Below are 18,701 nucleotides of genomic sequence, written 5' to 3'. Positions count from 1 at the left end.
TCTCCTGATATGGCTGTGCAGCAATTTAGGGTGAGTCATTGTCTTGCTCGCTATGTCATTTTCATATTGTCTTTCTGCCTCTCTTCTCACCCTGACGTGTTCATTCCTGGCACTCTGGTATCTTTTTCTGCTCTCTAGTGTCCTGTTATTTCTGTAGTTTCTCCATGCCCTTGTACCTTGCTCCATGCCCTTGTTGCTTTGCTTTGTTTTGCTGTGTGTGTGTGTGTGTGTGTGTGTGTGTGTGTGTGTGTGTGTGTGTGTGTGTGTGTGTAATACTGTGTGTGTATACTATGTAATACAAAACGCCACATTAATTGCATTCTAACGAGTTTAACTGGAAGACTTATGGTAAATAAGTTTCCAATTAAAGAAGTGTAGTTCAAATTTACAATAAATAACAGAAGCCACATTCTAACAAAAGCAAACGTCAGTGAGAAAATGAGAAGATGGAGATAGTCTCCACCCATGATGGCGACTGATCGCGTCTCTCAATCTGTCGAGATGGACACACGGAGACATTGAGTGATCGAGAGGACAAGTAAGGATGGAAAGCTGTCAAGAAGACGTCAAGCTGGAGAAAAGATTACAAGATAGAGACGTCAAGATCGATAAATATCAAGGTGGGGAGATGATAAAATGGGAACACGTCAAGATGGAGACAAGATATCAATGTGCGGAGGACAAACTAACCTCCCTACAATCCACCACGTCGATGACTTCAAATGACACGAAGGAAAATAATTAATAAACATATTTCAAAACATTGCAAAAGTACCTATAACAATTGACAAATAGTAAAGGGGTAAAGGGAAGAGAATTATCAGAAAAGAGCCAATCCATTACGACTATATAGCACTTTGAAGGGATCAGGACAAGGATTTGGGATGGGACAGGGTGAAAGGAATGGTGCCCTACCACTTGGACGGTCGGAAATTGAAGAGTACGAAATTAAATATGAATGCAGAACTCGGCCAACAATAAGTCGTGATTCAAACCTGAAACACCAGGAGCTAAGCAAAGACCTGGTATTTGAGGTAACATAATTGTCGGGAGAAACTGCTAAACCTGTTTGAGTATATTGCACTTGGAAGGGATACGAGGACAGTGCGAGGGAACTGTTCCGAACCACTTGGACAATTGGGGGACTGAACTCGGACCGTGTAGATATACGCCCTCTGCTCTACCAAGCAATTCAAGTGATATCATAATGCAATTATCACTCCCAAATGCTATACATAGTCTTCCTTAATTAGCTGTTTCTCCTCATAATTACCTTACTTTACCTAACGATGTTTTTTTTTTTTTGCTGGGATATTCGTGCGCGGGCCTCTAAGCCCCTGGCTGGCCCACTAAATGTTGCTTGTTTCTGTTTTACTTGGGCGGAGTATGAGTATAGATGACTCGTATGCAGATCCTGATGTTGCAACTGCTATGTTATGGTCACTGTGCACCTTTTGCATTGCTCTATTTCTAGTTACTTTCTTAATCTGTGATAGAGTCTGTCGTATATAAATATCTACATTTCTTCTCTTAGTTGCAAGTTTTGCAGCTTCGTCTGCAATGTCATTTCCTATTATTCCCACATGACTTGGCACTCAGTTGATAAGTACCCGACGGCCTTGACGTTTGAGTGTTTGCATTAATGTTATGACATTTGTGATCAGATGAATGTTGTCACGAACTTGTTCTTGTTGCAAGTAATGAAGGCAGGCCACTGTAAGACAGCAGGGAAGGCAATAATACGTGCTATTCCACACCTCATTCATAGCCGACATACAGACACCAACACACTGATACATTATATACCAGCGCCTCTCCTCCAATTGCTACTTCGTAAAAATACAACTTTTTGACTAACCATAAACGTGGTCATGAACCATGACGAGCCTAACCTAACCTGTAGGGTGGTGCAGGGACCAGGGGACACACAAGGGGTGGTGCAGGGACCAGGGGACACACAAGGGGTGGTGCAGGGACCAGGGGACACACAAGGGGTGGTGCCGGGACCAGGGGACACACAAGGGGTGGTGCAGGGACCAGGGGACACACAAGGGGTGGTGCCTGGACCAGGGGACACACAAGGGGTGGTGCAGGGACCAGGGGACACACAAGGGGTGGTGCAGGGACCAGGGGACACACAAGGGGTGGTGCAGGGACCAGGGGACACACAAGGGGTGGTGCAGGGACCAGGGGACACACAAGGGGTGGTGCCTGGACCAGGGGACACACAAGGGGTGGTGCAGGGACCAGGGGACACACAAGGGGTGGTGCCTGGACCAGGGGACACACAAGGGGTGGTGCAGGGACCAGGGGACACACAAGGGGTGGTGCAGGGACCAGGGGACACACAAGGGGTGGTGCAGGGACCAGGGGACACACAAGGGGTGGTGCAGGGACCAGGGGACACACAAGGGGTGGTGCAGGGACCAGGGGACACACAAGGGGTGGTGCAGGGACCAGGGGACACACAAGGGGTGGTGCAGGGACCAGGGGACACACAAGGGGTGGTGCAGGGACCAGGGGACACACAAGGGGTGGTGCAGGGACCAGGGGACACACAAGGGGTGGTGCAGGGACCAGGGGACACACAAGGGGTGGTGCAGGGACCAGGGGACACCAGGCAGCTTCACTACACTGTTCTAAGACTTGAGGTACACTGTCCGGGGGTGTACCTATCTAAGCCGCATGAACTCACCGTCGTCACACCGGCGTCACACTTGCGTCACACCGGCGTCACACTTGCGTCACACCGGCGTCACACTTGCGTCACACCCTCGTCACACTTGCGTCAAACCGAGAGCTGAGCCTGGCTCCGTCAACGACAACAATTAACAGCAATAAACACACAACGTAACCCAAACGTAATTTTTACGTCAAACAAAAATCAAATTAACATTGTCACAACGTTATTTATGCGTCGTGTGATGGTGGAGGGATGCACTTAACATGTTCCACAATGAGAGCAGCCGGGCGAGTCACATGCAAGAGGTCGGAGTCACCTCCGATAATTACTAAAGGAAAAAAATAAGAGATCAAGACGATAATTCTTGCAAACACAATTAATTTAAGATGGTTATATATCACAGGGACATTTGCATCATGTTCGTAGCAAGTGAGCAGATATTATAATTCAATTTCCATCAAATGACAACGTCTTGAAGATGTTATTGCAGACTCGACTCTTACTGAAGGTGGAAGGCTATCTTGCTTCTTGGAAGTCTTTAATGTTACTTTAATCATTCTTCTTCGTGGCTGGGTTTGGTTTCTATGTTAACAGTCCGGTAATTTGATTGAATGCGTTATAACGTGTTGTCCGCCACTAGCCCGGTATTACAAACTTTATACAAATTATTTCATCTATGTTCAGAGTTATTTGCTTGTATATGAGCACTTGTGTACAACACAGCACACTTATCCATCCTTACATCCGCCCCCACATAACCACGTCCACACTCACCAAAATCGTTATGAGGCATTCGTATGTAGAATTAATAGAGCAAGAACTTCACAATGAAATGTTATAGTGGCCAGAATACGCCTGCGATAAAGGCTGTTTGGCAGCTCTCTCAAAACTCAAATATCGAATACACCAAGTGTCAACTTTGTGAAACTCAAAAAATAAACCACCCTCATATAACAACGACCCCCACCCACCACCACCACCACATAACCACGCCTCCCAATTATCACCTCCACTCCCAGATAACCACGACCCCACTACCCCAACACCATCACCCAACAGAAAGCAATACCACGACAAACTATCTGGCGAGGTCTTGGGTATAAACAGCTGCATGAGAGAGAAGAATCAAATCCTGCAGCATCTGATCCCTCTCCTCAACACACACACGTCCTGAACATATAACTTCTCTCTCTAGGTTATCCTTTCCCAAACACGGGAAGACTGTGGTCCTTATGTGATATACTAGGGCATGATCTTGGGCACTGAGCATCCATAAAAGCTGTATATGATCGTATGTGATCCTACAAGAGCATGACATTTGCCAATGACCAGCCACAAAAGCTGCAAGGCAACAACTTACAAGTTGTCGCCATTATGTTCGCCGAGCAAAACATCCTTAGTCTCTCTCTTTCTCGATCTCTCCTTTCTCATCTTCTCTCACTCTGTATCTCCCTTCTTTTCTTTCAGTGTTAATTGGCAGTTGATTGCTGGTCTTGACTTTATGATGTGTAGTGCCTCGCTGATGTCGAGTCTCCTGTTGTCGTTGTACCTGTCGATAATTTCAGTGTTGCTTGTTAAGATTTATCTGGTGATGGTCTGGTTGTGTGAGGAGATTATATGCTCCCTGATGGAGCCCAGTTGCTTGTACATTGTTAATCGCCTAGAGAAAGATGTTGTTGTCTTGCCTATATACTGAGGTCTTTGGGAATGACAAACGACTTTGGTCTCTCTTAAGGCGTTCTGCTTGGTGTCTGGAGAGATACCAAGCAGAACGTCCCGTACCACTACAGCCACCGGTCACCGTCCCCGTACCGCTACAGCCACCGGTCACCGTCCCCGTACCGCTACAGCCACCGGTCACCGTCCCCGTACCGCTACAGCCACCGGTCACCGTCCCCGTACCGCTACAGCCACCGGTCACCGTCCCCGTACCGCTACAGCCACCGGTCACCGTCCCCGTACCGCTACAGCCACCGGTCACCGTCCCCGTACCGCTACAGCCACCGGCCACCGTCCCCGTACCACTACAGCCACCGGTCACCGTCCCCGTACCGCTACAGCCACCGGTCACCGTCCCCGTACCGCTACAGCCACCGGTCACCGTCCCCGTACCGCTACAGCCACCGGTCACCGTCCCCGTACCGCTACAGCCACCGGTCACCGTCCCCGTACCACTACAGCCACCGGTCACCGTCCCCGTACCGCTACAGCCACCGGTCACCGTCCCCGTACCGCTACAGCCACCGGTCACCGTCCCCGTACCGCTACAGCCACCGGCCACCGTCCCCGTACCACTACAGCCACCGGTCACCGTCCCCGTACCGCTACAGCCACCGGTCACCGTCCCCGTACCACTACAGCCACCGGCCACCGTCCCCGTACCACTACAGCCACCGGTCACCGTCCCCGTACCGCTACAGCCACCGGCCACCGTCCCCGTACCACTACAGCCACCGGTCACCGTCCCCGTACCGCTACAGCCACCGGTCACCGTCCCCGTACCGCTACAGCCACCGGCCACCGTCCCCGTACCACTACAGCCACCGGCCACCGTCCCCGTACCACTACAGCCACCGGTCACCGACCCCGTACCGCTACAGCCACCGGCCACCGTCCCCGTACCACTACAGCCACCGGTCACCGTCCCCGTACCGCTACAGCCACCGGTCACCGTCCCCGTACCGCTACAGCCACCGGTCACCGTCCCCGTACCGCTACAGCCACCGGTCACCGTCCCCGTACCGCTACAGCCACCGGCCACCGTCCCCGTACCACTACAGCCACCGGTCACCGTCCCCGTACCGCTACAGCCACCGGTCACCGTCCCCGTACCGCTACAGCCACCGGTCACCGTCCCCGTACCGCTACAGCCACCGGTCACCGTCCCCGTACCGCTACAGCCACCGGTCACCGTCCCCGTACCGCTACAGCCACCGGTCACCGTCCCCGTACCGCTACAGCCACCGGTCACCGTCCCCGTACCACTACAGCCACCGGCCGCTGTCTCCGTACCACTACAGCCACCGGTCACCGTCCTCGTACCACTACAGCCACCGGCCACCGTCCCCGTACCGCTACAGCCACCGGTCACCGTCCCCGTACCACTACAGCCACCGGCCGCTGTCTCCGTACCGCTACAGCCACCGGTCACCGTCCCCGTACCGCTACAGCCACCGGCCGCTGTCTCCGTACCGCTACAGCCACCGGTCACCGTCCCCGTACCGCTACAGCCACCGGTCACCGTCCCCGTACCGCTACAGCCACCGGCCACCGTCCCCGTACCGCTACAGCCACCGGCCGCTGTCTCCGTACCACTACAGCCACCGGCCACCGTCCACAATCTGCGTCAATAGGGTACTCTCACAACTTTGTATTACGGGGTATAAATCGCGACCAATGAGGCTCCGTCACGCCCGCCACGCATACACATTGTGAGCCAACACACAGCGCGCATCGATCAATTTCCTGGCCAATAGTGTAAGTAGATATACGGGGATAAGATTGTTAATACCTGCGCCCGTAGTTATCATCCTAGTACTCTCAACTCCTCCTCTTCCCCCACCCCGACCCCCACCAGGATGGGAAGGATGTGTAAGCAGGGAAAGGAAGAATGATGGGGAAAGGGCCACAACTAACAACAATTTAAACTTCACGGGTGATGTGGTGTAGTCAGAAACTGTCTTGGTCCGGGGTTAAGGCTTTTATTCCTGCCACGTGATGGGTAGGGAACGATAGGGGGAGGAGGCAGGTCAGGACGGGGTGAGGCAGGCCAGGACGGGGTGAGGCAGGCCAGGACGGGGTGAGGCAGGCCAGGACGGGGTGAGGCAGGCCAGGACGGGGTGAGGCAGGCCAGGACGGGGTGAGGCAGGCCAGGACGGGGTGAGGCAGGCCAGGACGGGGTGAGGCAGACCAGGACGGGGTGAGGCAGACCAGGACGGGGTGAGGCAGGCATGCAGGACGGGGTGAGGCAGGCATGCAGGACGGGGTGAGGCAGGCATGCAGGACGGGGTGAGGCAGGCATGCAGGACGGGGTAGGCAGGCATGCAGGACGGGGTGAGGCAGGCAGGCCAGGACGGGGTGAGGCAGGCAGGCCAGGACGGGGTGAGGCAGGCAGGCCAGGACGGGGTGAGGCAGGCCAGGACGGGGTGAGGCAGGCCAGGACGGGGTGAGGCAGACCAGGACGGGGTGAGGCAGGCCAAGCCAGGAGGGGTTAGACAACCTGTAACACCATAAATAGTGTAGAGTTAGTTCCCACAGACAATTGTGTTGCCTAGTCAGGCGGTTCCCGGACAAGAGGAGGTCACACCTGAGGAGTGTTAATGTGCACAGGTTGGGCAGAGGTCAGGTCATGTCCGTTGACCTTGCTCTCTTTCAAATTGCAAACTGCACACGGTTGCCTGCGTCTTTCCATCAAACAAACCGCTTTCTGGGCGTGATAATAAGATAAGCTATCTCTGGTAGGCGAAGCTTAGCTCCTGGTTCCCCCTTTAAATGTATATGTATTTACATGTATAAATGTATTTAAATGTATGCAGTTGTATACTGATGGAGGATCCTCGCACTACACTGAGGATTCAGCTTTGTTGGGCAGATACTACACAGGACTCTCCAGGCCAGCGGGGGTCCTTGGCTGTTCCTACTCCTTGCACAGTAGTTGGGTTGACACCGTGTGAGGGACTGAGAATGTTTGGGGCCAGTCCCTCGTACGGTGTCGGGTTTCCTGATAAATTTCTCAGTCCCTCGCATGGCGTTAGGGTTTCCTGATAAATTTCTCAGTCCCTCGCATGGCGTTAGGGTTTCCTGATAAATTTCTCAGTCCCTCACATGGCGTTAGGGTTTCCTGATAAATTTCTCAGTCCCTCACATGGCGTTAGGGTTTCCTGATAAATTTAGCCATTCCTCCCCCCCCCTCTACCCCTCACCAACTTATACCCACACACCTTGGTGAGTTTACTTGTGAAGTGAGGTAATCTGTGTTTTCTAAAGTATATGTTGTGACATTTCCAAGGACAGTCAGCCATATTGCTCTAAATTCCCTGTGTAGTGACTGATTCTGAATGAATATGGCAAAGTCAGTGAAATATAATTATCCATAATTAGTGTTGCATTATCAGGAACATATATAATAGGGGAATAATTCCTTCATGTCATGTTTAATTATCTTTAATTCTGATCCTCCTAAGATCTTGAATGCCTTTCTTGACTTATGAGAGCGAGTGGACAACACTCCAGAGGGCTCCGGATAATTACCCCAAAGCCTCCTCGCATTACGTAAGTAATGAAGAAACATGACATTTCCGAAGTATAATGTTGGTGCTGAATGGTGAACATGAATTTTTTTTTACCCTCAAATAATAGTATTTGATAACGAAATTAGACGCAACTAAGTGGCAGGCAACGCCACAGGAAGTTGACGATCCAAGCGACTATGTTGTGGCTTTGGGTAATTAGATGGACCCAATTTCGTTATAAAATGATATTATTTGGGTAAAAATGTGTTTTTTCATGTTCTACATTCAGCACCAACATTATAGTGAGTGAATATATCATGTTTCTTCATTTGCAGGCGATGAGTCACAATAACGTGGCTAAAGTATGTTGACCAGACCACACACTAGAAGGTGAAGGGACGACGACGTTTCGGTCCGTCCTGGACCATTCTCAAGTCGATTGTACGACTTGGACGTCGTCGTCCCTTCACCTTCTAGTATGTGGTCTGGTCAACATGTTTCTTCATTACTTACGTAACGCTAGGAAACTTTGGGTAATTATCCGGACTGCTCAAGATTACTTACTAAGGACTCACACTTGATAACTGACTACGTTCCGCATGGTTGAGTTTCCTCTTAACATTGATAATAATAATAACTGTTGACAATCGACAAGTTCCACTCCTTGTGTGGTAAACTCATTTAAACTCATAAACACTCGTGGTTGGTGGCACTACTACCTCTACCTACTATAACTTCTACCCCTAACTCTTTCTACTTCTACCCCTCTATCACTCTTACCAAGCTTACCCCTCATCTTATCTTCTATCTCTCCTCTACACTTCCACCTCTCCTCCTCCTACACTCCACCTCACTCTTTCTCCTTCTATGCTGTTCATCATCATCTCTCTCCATTTTCTTATTCGTTACAAAGATAGGAGGGGTTAGGTAAGACAGGAGGAGTGAGGCAGGCCAGGAGTGCACACAGGCCAGGAGTGGAGTGAGGCAGGCCAGGAGTGCACACAGGCCAGGAGGGGAGTGAGGCAGGCCAGGAGTGCACACAGGCCAGGAGTGGAGTGAGGCAGGCCAGGAGTGGAGTGAGGCAGGCCAGGAGTGGAGTGAGGCAGGCCAGGAGTGCACACAGGCCAGGAGTGGAGTGAGGCAGGCCAGGAGTGCACAGATCTACGGTAAGAGTCTCGGCTAGTTTGCCTTCGGTGTACTTCAAGGGATTTATTATGATAGCTCACCGGTAAATGTCTAGGGGAGAAATCACCAAAAGAACACATAATTGATTGTTCAATAAACCCTTGAACTATATGTTTAACACATCTCTCACCCTGTCCATGGAGGACAGAAGAAAATGTATATATGCTGGTTAGCATTGTAAATGTCTGGCCACGTCTGTGGTAGACAAAAAATATCTTCCAATATCCGCCATTTTGGTCCAGTGTGGCGTGATCTACACCCGTTCCACAACACACCCGCTCCACCACACACCCGCTCCACCACACACCCGCTCCACCACACACCCGCTCCACCACACACCCGCTCCACAACACACCCGCTCCACCACACACCCGCTCCACAACACACCCGCTCCACCATACACACCCGCTCCACCATACACACCCGCTCCACAACACACCCGCTCCACAATACACCCGCTCCACCACACACCCGCTCCACCACACACCCGCTCCACCACACACCCGCTCCACCACACACCCGCTCCACCACACACCCGCTCCACCACACACCCGCTCCACCACACACCCGCTCCACCACACACCCGCTCCACAACACACCCGCTCCACAACACACCCGCTCCACAACACACCCGCTCCACAACACACCCGCTCCACCACACACCCGCTCCACCACACACCCGCTCCACCACACACCCGCTCCACCACACACCCGCTCCACCACACACCCGCTCCACCACACACCCGCTCCACCACACACCCGCTCCACCACACACCCGCTCCACAACACACCCGCTCCACAACACACCCGCTCCACAACACACCCGCTCCACAACACACCCGCTCCACAACACACCCGCTCCACAACACACCCGCTCCACAACACACCCGCTCCACCACACACCCGCTCCACCACACACCCGCTCCACCACACACCCGCTCCACCACACACCCGCTCCACCACACACCCGCTCCACCACACACCCGCTCCACAACACACCCCCTCCACAACACACCCGCTCCACAACACACCCGCTCCACCACACACCCGCTCCACCACACACCCGTTCCACAACACACCCGCTCCACAACACACCCGCTCCACAACACACCCGCTCCACCACACACCCGCTCCACCACACACCCGCTCCACCACACACCCGCTCCACAACACACCCGCTCCACAACACACCCGCTCCACAACACACCCGCTCCACAACACACCCGCTCCACAACACACCCGCTCCACAACACACCCGCTCCACAATTCCAGAGGTTTACCCAGTTTGAAATCTCTCCAGATACTCTAATATTTCTTTTTGTAAAAAATGTAAACGATTCTATTTTTAGTCTTGAACTAGTTTTTACATATCCTACAGGTTATAATGAATCTATAAATCTATTGAGGCGCTACTTGGCTGGGCGGAGGAATAATGGGTAAGGCGTGGCAGCTCTCGCCTGATTTTTTTAAATTTTGCCCCGAGGGGCGAGTTTATTGGGCAGCGCCACTCATCCTGTGAGTGGACACACCGCCATAGTGACAGTATTGGGCAGCGCCACTCATCCTGTGAGTGGACACACCGCCATAGTGACAGTATTGGGCAGCACCACTCATCCTGTGAGTGGACACACCGCCATAGTGACAGTATTGGGCAGCACCACTCATCCTGTGAGTGGACACACCGCCATAGTGACAGTATTGGGCAGCGCCACTCATCCTGTGAGTGGACACTCCGCCATAGTGACAGTATTGGGCAGCGCCACTCATCCTGTGAGTGGACACACCGCCATAGTGACAGTATTGGGCAGCGCCACACATCCTGTGAGTGGACACACCGCCATAGTGACAGTATTGGGCAGCACCACTCATCCTGTGAGTGGACACACCGCCATAGTGACAGTATTGGGCAGCACCACTCATCCTGTGAGTGGACACACCGCCATAGTGACAGTATTGGGCATCGCCACTCATCCTGTGAGTGGACACACCGCCATAGTGACAGTATTGGGAAGCACCACTCATCCTGTGAGTGGACACTCCGCCATAGTGACAGTATTGGGAAGCACCACTCATCCTGTGAGTGGACACTCCGCCATAGTGACAGTATTGGGAAGCACCACTCATCCTGTGAGTGAACACTCCGCCATAGTGACAGTATTGGGCAGCGCCACTCATCCTGTGAGTGGACACTCCGCCATAGTGACAGTATTGGGCAGCACCACTCATCCTGTGAGTGGACACTCCGCCATAGTGACAGTATTGGGCAGCGCCACTCATCCTGTGAGTGGACACACCGCCATAGTGACAGTATTGGGCAGCGCCACTCATCCTGTGAGTGGACACTCCGCCATAGTGACAGTATTGGGCAGCGCCACTCATCCTGTGAGTGGACACACCGCCATCGTGACAGTATTGGGCAGCGCCACTCATCCTGTGAGTGGACACTCCGCCATAGTGACAGTATTGGGCAGCGCCACTCATCCTGTGAGTGGACACTCCGCCATAGTGACAGTATTGGGCAGCGCCACTCATCCTGTGAGTGGACACACCGCCATAGTGACAGTATTGGGCAGCGCCACTCATCCTGTGAGTGGACACTCCGCCATAGTGACAGTATTGGGCAGCACCACTCATCCTGTGAGTGGACACTCCGCCATAGTGACAGTATTGGGCAGCGCCACTCATCCTGTGAGTGGACACACCGCCATAGTGACAGTATTGGGCAGCGCCACTCATCCTGTGAGTGGACACTCCGCCATAGTGACAGTATTGGGCAGCGCCACTCATCCTGTGAGTGGACACTCCGCCATAGTGACAGTATTGGGCAGCGCCACTCATCCTGTGAGTGGACACTCCGCCATAGTGACAGTATTGGGCAGCGCCACTCATCCTGTGAGTGGACACACCGCCATAGTGACAGTATTGGGCAGCGCCACTCATCCTGTGAGTGGACACTCCGCCATAGTGACAGTATTGGGCAGCACCACTCATCCTGTGAGTGGACACTCCGCCATAGTGACAGTATGGTGAAGGTGGTGAAGGGTAGGGAAGGTGGTGAAGGGTAAGGGAGGTGGTGAAGGGTAAGGTAGGTGGTGAAGGGTAGGGAAGGTAATGAAAGGTAAGGAAGGTGGTGAAGGGTAGGGAAGGTGGTGAAGGGTAAGGTAGGTGGTGAAGGGTAGGGAAGGTAATGAAAGGTAAGGAAGGTGGTGAAGGGTAAGGAAGGTGGTGAAGGGTAAGGTAGGTGGTGAAGGGTAAGGTAGGTGGTGAAGGGTAAGGTAGGTGGTGAAGGGTAAGGGAGGTGGTGAAGGGTAAGGTAGGTGGTGAAGGGTAGGGAAGGTAATGAAAGGTAAGGAAGGTGGTGAAGGGTAGGGAAGGTGGTGAAGGGTAAGGTAGGTGGTGATGGGTAGGGAAGGTGGTGAAGGGTAAGGAAGGTGGTGAAGGGTAAGGTAGGTGGTGAAGGGTAAGGTAGGTGGTGAAGGGTAATGTAGGTGGTGAAAAAAAAAGGGATTTGAGCGTGGATATAATTTCAATACTCGCATCAGAGGCACACACAAGCAGGGTAACATCGGGGGCATATGAGACGCTGGCAAACAGTAGGTCGTCATTTAGAAATCTAAATCAGGAGTCTTTCAAGGCAACTGAAACAGCTTTTGTTAGGGCGGTACTGGAATATTCAACACTGGCATTCAGCAATATTCTGCACTTTGGTAATAAAAAAATAATAGATTAAGTAAAAAGGTTTGTAACAAGATTAGTGCCTGAGCTAAGAGGATTAAGCTGTGAGGACAGGTTAAGGGAACTAGATATCACAACTCTGGAGGACAGAAGGAATGACATTATCACAACGTGTAAGATAATGAAGAATAAGACAAGATGGGATATGGACAGCCTATTTAAATTAAGAAAAAGTAGGACTACAGAATATAAGTGAAATCCGGAAATGAAAAAAATGAGTGGAAGTGTAAGGAAGTTCCCATACCCTGTACGGATGATCAACAATTAGAGTGCACTAAGGGAAGAAGTTGTGGAAGCGACCCCCATCCACAACTTCATCGCCAGATGCCACCAAAAATTTGAACATCTGAATAGTTAAATTAAAACGCAACAGATACAACCTTCACAAACACTTACGGAGTGCAGTAAAACCTTTAGAAAAAGTAATTCATTTTGAAGTGTTGGCCCCTCCCTGTCCAGCTCGTTGTTGCCGTGGAGGGGATTGGTGGGTGGCTGCCGGAGTGTGATGCTCCTTACGGCAGTCCTCTGTCCTTTTGTAACCTTGTGCTCCTGCTGCTGTCCTCTCTAATTCTGCTGGACACCTTTTATTTTTCCTTTTGTTTTGTTTTTCTCTCCCCCTCACCCTCTTCTCCTTTCTCGTTGTCATTTCCTGCTGACCTTGTGCCTGTTTTGCTTTTGGCCTTCTTTTGTTTTGACGCCTGGGTGTTTGAGGAGGCATACTCTTGCACCCATAGAACTGTAGTACCCAACGTCGAGAGCGAGGGGAATCTTTTATTGTCAATCCCCCTTTCGTCACTGAACCCGATCACGCCGGACTGAGGTTCTTAAGGTGGCGTTTGTGGGGCGTATACTCACGACGCACCCCTAGGGGGCCTCAACATGATCGGCGATAGCTTCTTGTTGGGTGTCCTGCTTCTAATTGTGGCTCCATGGTGGGTGTGGGGGCACATTCGTGAATGAATGTTTCTCTTTTCGTACTTATGTCGAATTCTGTTCCTCTTTTACCTTCTCAGGCTCGTGGGGTGGACGACCAAGCCCCCGAGTCGGACCGTGTTGGAAGACCGGGCTCTGTAGCCCCCCGTTGCATTGGGCTCTGTAGCCTCCCTCTTCTGTGGTTGGGTCGAGCCCCAAGCCCCCAGTGGTGACCACCTCGTCCCTGGCACGGCTCAGTCTCTAGTTGTGACTACTGCGCCTTTTAACCCCTCCCTCTCTGGGGGTTCTCAACGCTGTCCTCGACACGGCCGCACTCGCTCGATTCCTTCCCATACTGATGCTATCAGGTCTTGTTTGGTTCCACTTCTTGGGCCAAATACTTTAATCTCCTCTCTCTTGATTCTGCGCCTCCTGACGATTTCTCCCGCCATAGGCACCTTGTTGATTCCATAGATGCCTCTGTTACTTTCCACCTCACCTGTCTCGGTACCCGTGTCGTTGCAGTTGCTTCTCAGGATGCAGCCTCCCGCTTGGCCGCCTTGTCCTGCCTTGACGAGACCCCTGTTCAGGTCTTCAAGAATGCTCGGTTGAATGCCAGTGTTGGCACCATTCTTCTCTCACCCCATATTGCTATCGGTGTTCGGAATCTCCAGGATTGCCACGAAGATATTCGTCATATCCTCGATGCCCAAGGCCATTCTGTCCTTCAGATTGACTCATTTACTCGTCCCCCTCGTGGTCGTCGCCGGCAACCCCTTCGGGTTGTGAAGATTACCTTTGATGGTAGGACCCTTCTGCCCTCTGTCATTCTTGTTGGTGCCAGGTGCTCCATCCATGAGTACATTCCCTCTCCTCAGCTCTATAATAAGTGCTGGAGGTTTGGGCATGGTGCCCTCCGCTGCTCTGGAACTGTGTCTCTCTGTCCTTTGTGTGGGGACGAGGGTCACTAAGTCAGTGTGCACTTCTCCCCAGGCTCGCTGCCTCAATTGCGGTGAGGCCCACCCTACCTTCTCCCGTTCGTGTATACATTACAAGCTTCAGGCAGCCGTCCTCAACTTGAAGCACCGGGAGCATTTGTCTTTTCTTGAGGCGAGGCGCCATGTTTGCCGGCTCCCACCTTATGCTAACGTCTCTTATGCTCGCGTGTTGCGCTCTTCCTCTCCTCGTCCTTCCCGCTTTCCTCAGACTCGCCGCCAGCAGACGGCCGATTATTTTCTTTAATTTCAGAAGGCTAGTGCGGTGGCTCGGAGGGCCATCCGTACGGCTAAAAGTGAATGTTGGGCATCTTATGTCTCCACCATTACGTCCGAAACTCCTCTGCCGCAGATGTTTAAGTGTATCCGCAAGATAGCGGGTAAATTTGTTCCTGATGTCGCACTGGTCCTTCAGCTCCTTGGTACTTTTGTGGCGGACCTGTTGCAGGTCGCTACCGAATTGGGTTCCCACTTCTCCTCTGTTAGCTCTGGTTTTCATCTTCCCCAATCTTTCCTTCTTTGTAAACCTGTCCTTGAATCTTTTCCTTTGGATTTCTGTACTCATCTTTGCCTTCCCTATAACGATCCCTTCTCTCTCTCTGAACTTCGGTCTGCCCTGGCCCTCTGCGGTTCTACGGCAGCGGGCTCCGATGGCATTCATTATGAGATGCTTCATCATCTCCCACCATGCACGTCTCTGTATTTACTGGGTCTATATAATCGGATCTGGGAGTTGTCGTCAGTCCCTGAGGACTGGCTCGATGCCATTGTCCTCCCTGTTCGCAAACCAAGGTCTCTGGGAACATCCCCTAAGGACTTTTCGCCCTGTTGCCCTTACAAGTTGTGTCTGCAAACTCTTTGAACGTATGGTTAACGTTCGTCTGATGTGGTTCTTAGAACACCATCACCACCTCTCCCCTTCTCAATTTGGTTTCTGCAAGTGCCGCAGCACAACAGATGTCCTGGTGAACTTGGAGGTCTATATTAGTACTGCTTTTGCTGCAAAGATCTCCATTGTTGCCGTCCTTTTTGACCTGGAAAAGGCTTACGACACCGATTGGCGATATCATATTCTATCCCAGCTTCATTCTTTTGGCCTTCGTGGTCATCTCCCTCTCTTTCTCTGCAGCTTCCTCTCTCGTCGTTCCTTTCGGGTGAAGCTTGGTACCGCTCTCTCTGCCTCTTTTCAGCAATACGAAGGTTGTGCCCCAGGGTACTGTTCTGAGCACTACACTTTTTCTGGTTGCCCTCAATGGTCTTCTTTCCTCTCTTCCTTCAGGCGTCTTCTCCACTCTTTATGTCGACGATTTTACCCTTTGCTGTCAGAGTGATGATTCACCTGTTCTTCAATGCCGGCTTCAACTTGTGATTGATGCCATGTCGTCTTGGGCCACCGATCATGGCTTCAGGTTCTCTACATCTAAGACTTGTGCTATAACTTTTACTCGGAAGCATGTCGTTCTTCGTCCTCCATTGTCACTTTATGGTCACCTCATTATGTACAAGGATTCTGCTAAGCTTTTGGGGTTGATTTTTGACACTCGTTTGTCTTAGTCGCCCCATATCTCTTACCTTCGTGTTGAATGCTCTAAGGCCTTAACCCTCCTTCGGGTATTGTCCCATACTTCTTTGGGAGCAGATAGGCGCACTCTACTTGCTTTATATTCCTCTCTTGTCCTGTCTAAGCTCGATTATGGTTGCCCTGCTTACTCGTCTGCTTCTCCTTCTACTCTTCGCTGTCTAGATGCTTTGCACCATACTGGGTTGTGCCTCAGTTCTGGTGCCTTTCATTCGACTCCCGTCCTCAGCTTGTATGTTGAAACTGGCTTCCTATCTCTCCAGGACCGCCGTGATCGCTACTGTCTTCACTATCTTGCGCGGTCCTTGCAACATCCTTCCTCTCGCCTCTGTCGTGCTTTAACTTTTACCCCTCCTGTGGTTCCTGTTCCTCTTTATCACCTCACTCTTTCTCTCTGGTTATCTCGCTTACAGGATTCTCTTTCAGTACGTATTTCTAATATTTCTACTCGTGTTGTTCTTTCTTTGCCCCCATGGAAAGTCCCCCTTCCGCAGTTTTGTACATCCTTAACCCACATTACTAAAGCTTTTACCCCTCCTACGGTTCTAAACCACCTTTTCGTTGAGAACTTTTCTTCTCACTCCCACTCCATTTCCGTCTTCACCGATGGGTCTAAGTCTGCGGATGGTGTTGGTTACTCTGTTGTTTTTCCTGATTGCACTTATATGAGTGTCTTATCTCCGGAGACTAGCATCTTCACAGCAGAACTTTATGCTATTCTCTATGCTCTTCGTCTCCTGCTTTCTCGTTGTCAATCTTCCTTTGTCATTGTTGTTGACTCTCGTAGTGCCCTCATGGCTCTCGGGTCCTTTAATCCGGTTCATCCAGTAGTTGTTGGGATCCAGCATTGGCTGTTTCTTGTTCAAAGTAAATTTAAGTCAGTTGAGTTTTGTTGGGTTCCCAGCCATATTGGTGTCTCTTTAAATGAGCATGCAGATGCTGCTGCCAGGGAAGCTGCCCGCTCTTGTCCTATCTCTCGTAAAGGTATTCCTTATTCTGACTTTTACCCGGTTATCCATTCCTCCATCCTTACCAGTTGACAGGCTTGTTGGTCGTCTGTTACTGTTAACAAACTACGTACTCTTAAGAGTTGTGTGTCCTCGTGGCCGTCCTCCTACCACCGTACCCGGCGATGGGAAACGGCTCTGGCGAGGTTGCATATTGGCCATACTCGCTTAACTCATGATCACTTGATGGAGCACCGCCCTGCTCCTTATTGTCCTAATTGCATTGTCCCTCTTACGGTCGTGGATATCTTTGTTGAATGTCCTGACTTCCGGGACGAGCGTGTGTCTTGTTTTCTGACCATCCCCCCCGGTCACTTGTTTCTCGATAGTATTCTTGGTGACTCGGATAGTTTTGATATCGTTCGCCTTATGCGTTTCTGTTCTCATATTGGCATCCTTGGTGATATTTAGCGCCCTCTGATTATCCCGCACATTTGATGGCGATACATTGCCTTCCCGGTCTGGTGCCTTCTTTTGATAATTATTTACTTTGAAGTGTTGGGGTACCTTCAACATAAGGTCTTAGTGCAGGAAAAGACGAACACTTAACACAAACGCTACGTGAATGAGACAAGTTTGAGTTATAAACGGAACAGCAATGGGTGAAACATGGAAGGGACAAGGAAGCCAAGAGAGACGGGCAGGGATGAATCCTTACCTGTCTCTTTTGCGTCCTCATCCTTACGAAGCATATCAGCAACAAACGGATGGGTGTAATTAGGTGTAGATGAACAAATTGGCAGACGAAAAGGTTAGGTCAAAATAAAGAGGTAGACAATACTTGTAGTTGATACTTGAGACACACACAGGACAAGCGTTTGATATGTACGCTGGCTACACTGTACCTGAAGCGTATGAACCAACACTGACCCATCCACGCCCATGCTCGCTACTCCGAGAAAGCGTATGCGTGTCTAAAAGCGTATGAACATACATGCATCTAATACTTCTAACCCAATGCTGGTTACGCAGTCACAGGTGTATAACTTCCAAAAGGCATGATTGATAGAGAATACAATTTAATTAATTTCCATTCTTATTTTGCCAGTTGCATTCCATTAAAATTATTAAAGATTATAATGGAATGGATTATAATGGATTCATATACACATCTTCCACACTGGCCAATGACAAATGGCTAAGTTAGGCCGGGAGTTGAAGCCAGATATGGGATCATGGACAAATGTCTGAGAGTATATTGATGAAGCGAGAGGGAAGATGTGTGGTGAAGGGGCTTTATACCTCTCAACCACGGGAGGGTAATGAAGGTCACCACACTACCCTACTGATCAACCAGTAGGCTGGCGAGTATACTGTATAACACAACCAACAAAGTACTATGTAGTGAGGAAAGAGAGAAGGAAGAGGTGGTGG

At 51.1% G+C, this 18,701-nt stretch overlaps 1 protein-coding gene across 1 annotated transcript; it reads left to right on the top strand.

Moving 5' to 3' along the window:
* Nucleotides 1-544: 544 nt before the first annotated feature.
* Nucleotides 545-18,474, top strand: LOC138367612 (adhesive plaque matrix protein-like). Its single transcript, XM_069329333.1, has 3 exons — nt 545-620; nt 4,419-6,037; nt 18,376-18,474. Exons 1-3 carry the CDS (start codon nt 545-547, stop codon nt 18,472-18,474), a joined length of 1,794 nt encoding a protein of 597 aa, XP_069185434.1.
* Nucleotides 18,475-18,701: the final 227 nt, after the last annotated feature.

Source organism: Procambarus clarkii, chromosome 22 (genome assembly GCF_040958095.1).
Source record: "Procambarus clarkii isolate CNS0578487 chromosome 22, FALCON_Pclarkii_2.0, whole genome shotgun sequence".
NCBI classification, from domain to species: Eukaryota; Metazoa; Arthropoda; class Malacostraca; order Decapoda; family Cambaridae; genus Procambarus; species Procambarus clarkii.
Note: the sequence above shows the minus strand (reverse complement) of the source record. Positions and strands in the feature narration are given on the sequence as shown.

What these genes read in the sequence shown, in the direction of transcription:
- LOC138367612 (XM_069329333.1), top strand. Translation starts at nt 545, where the DNA reads ATGGAAAGCTGTCAAGAAGACGTCAAGCTGGAGAAAAGATTACAAGAT. An exon ending in CAAGATCGATAAATATCAAG is followed by an intron (nt 621 to 4,418) that starts GTGGGGAGATGA and finishes GTCTCTCTTAAG; the next exon opens with GCGTTCTGCTTGGTGTCTGG. An exon ending in CCACAATCTGCGTCAATAGG is followed by an intron (nt 6,038 to 18,375) that starts GTACTCTCACAA and finishes TTATTTTGCCAG; the next exon opens with TTGCATTCCATTAAAATTAT.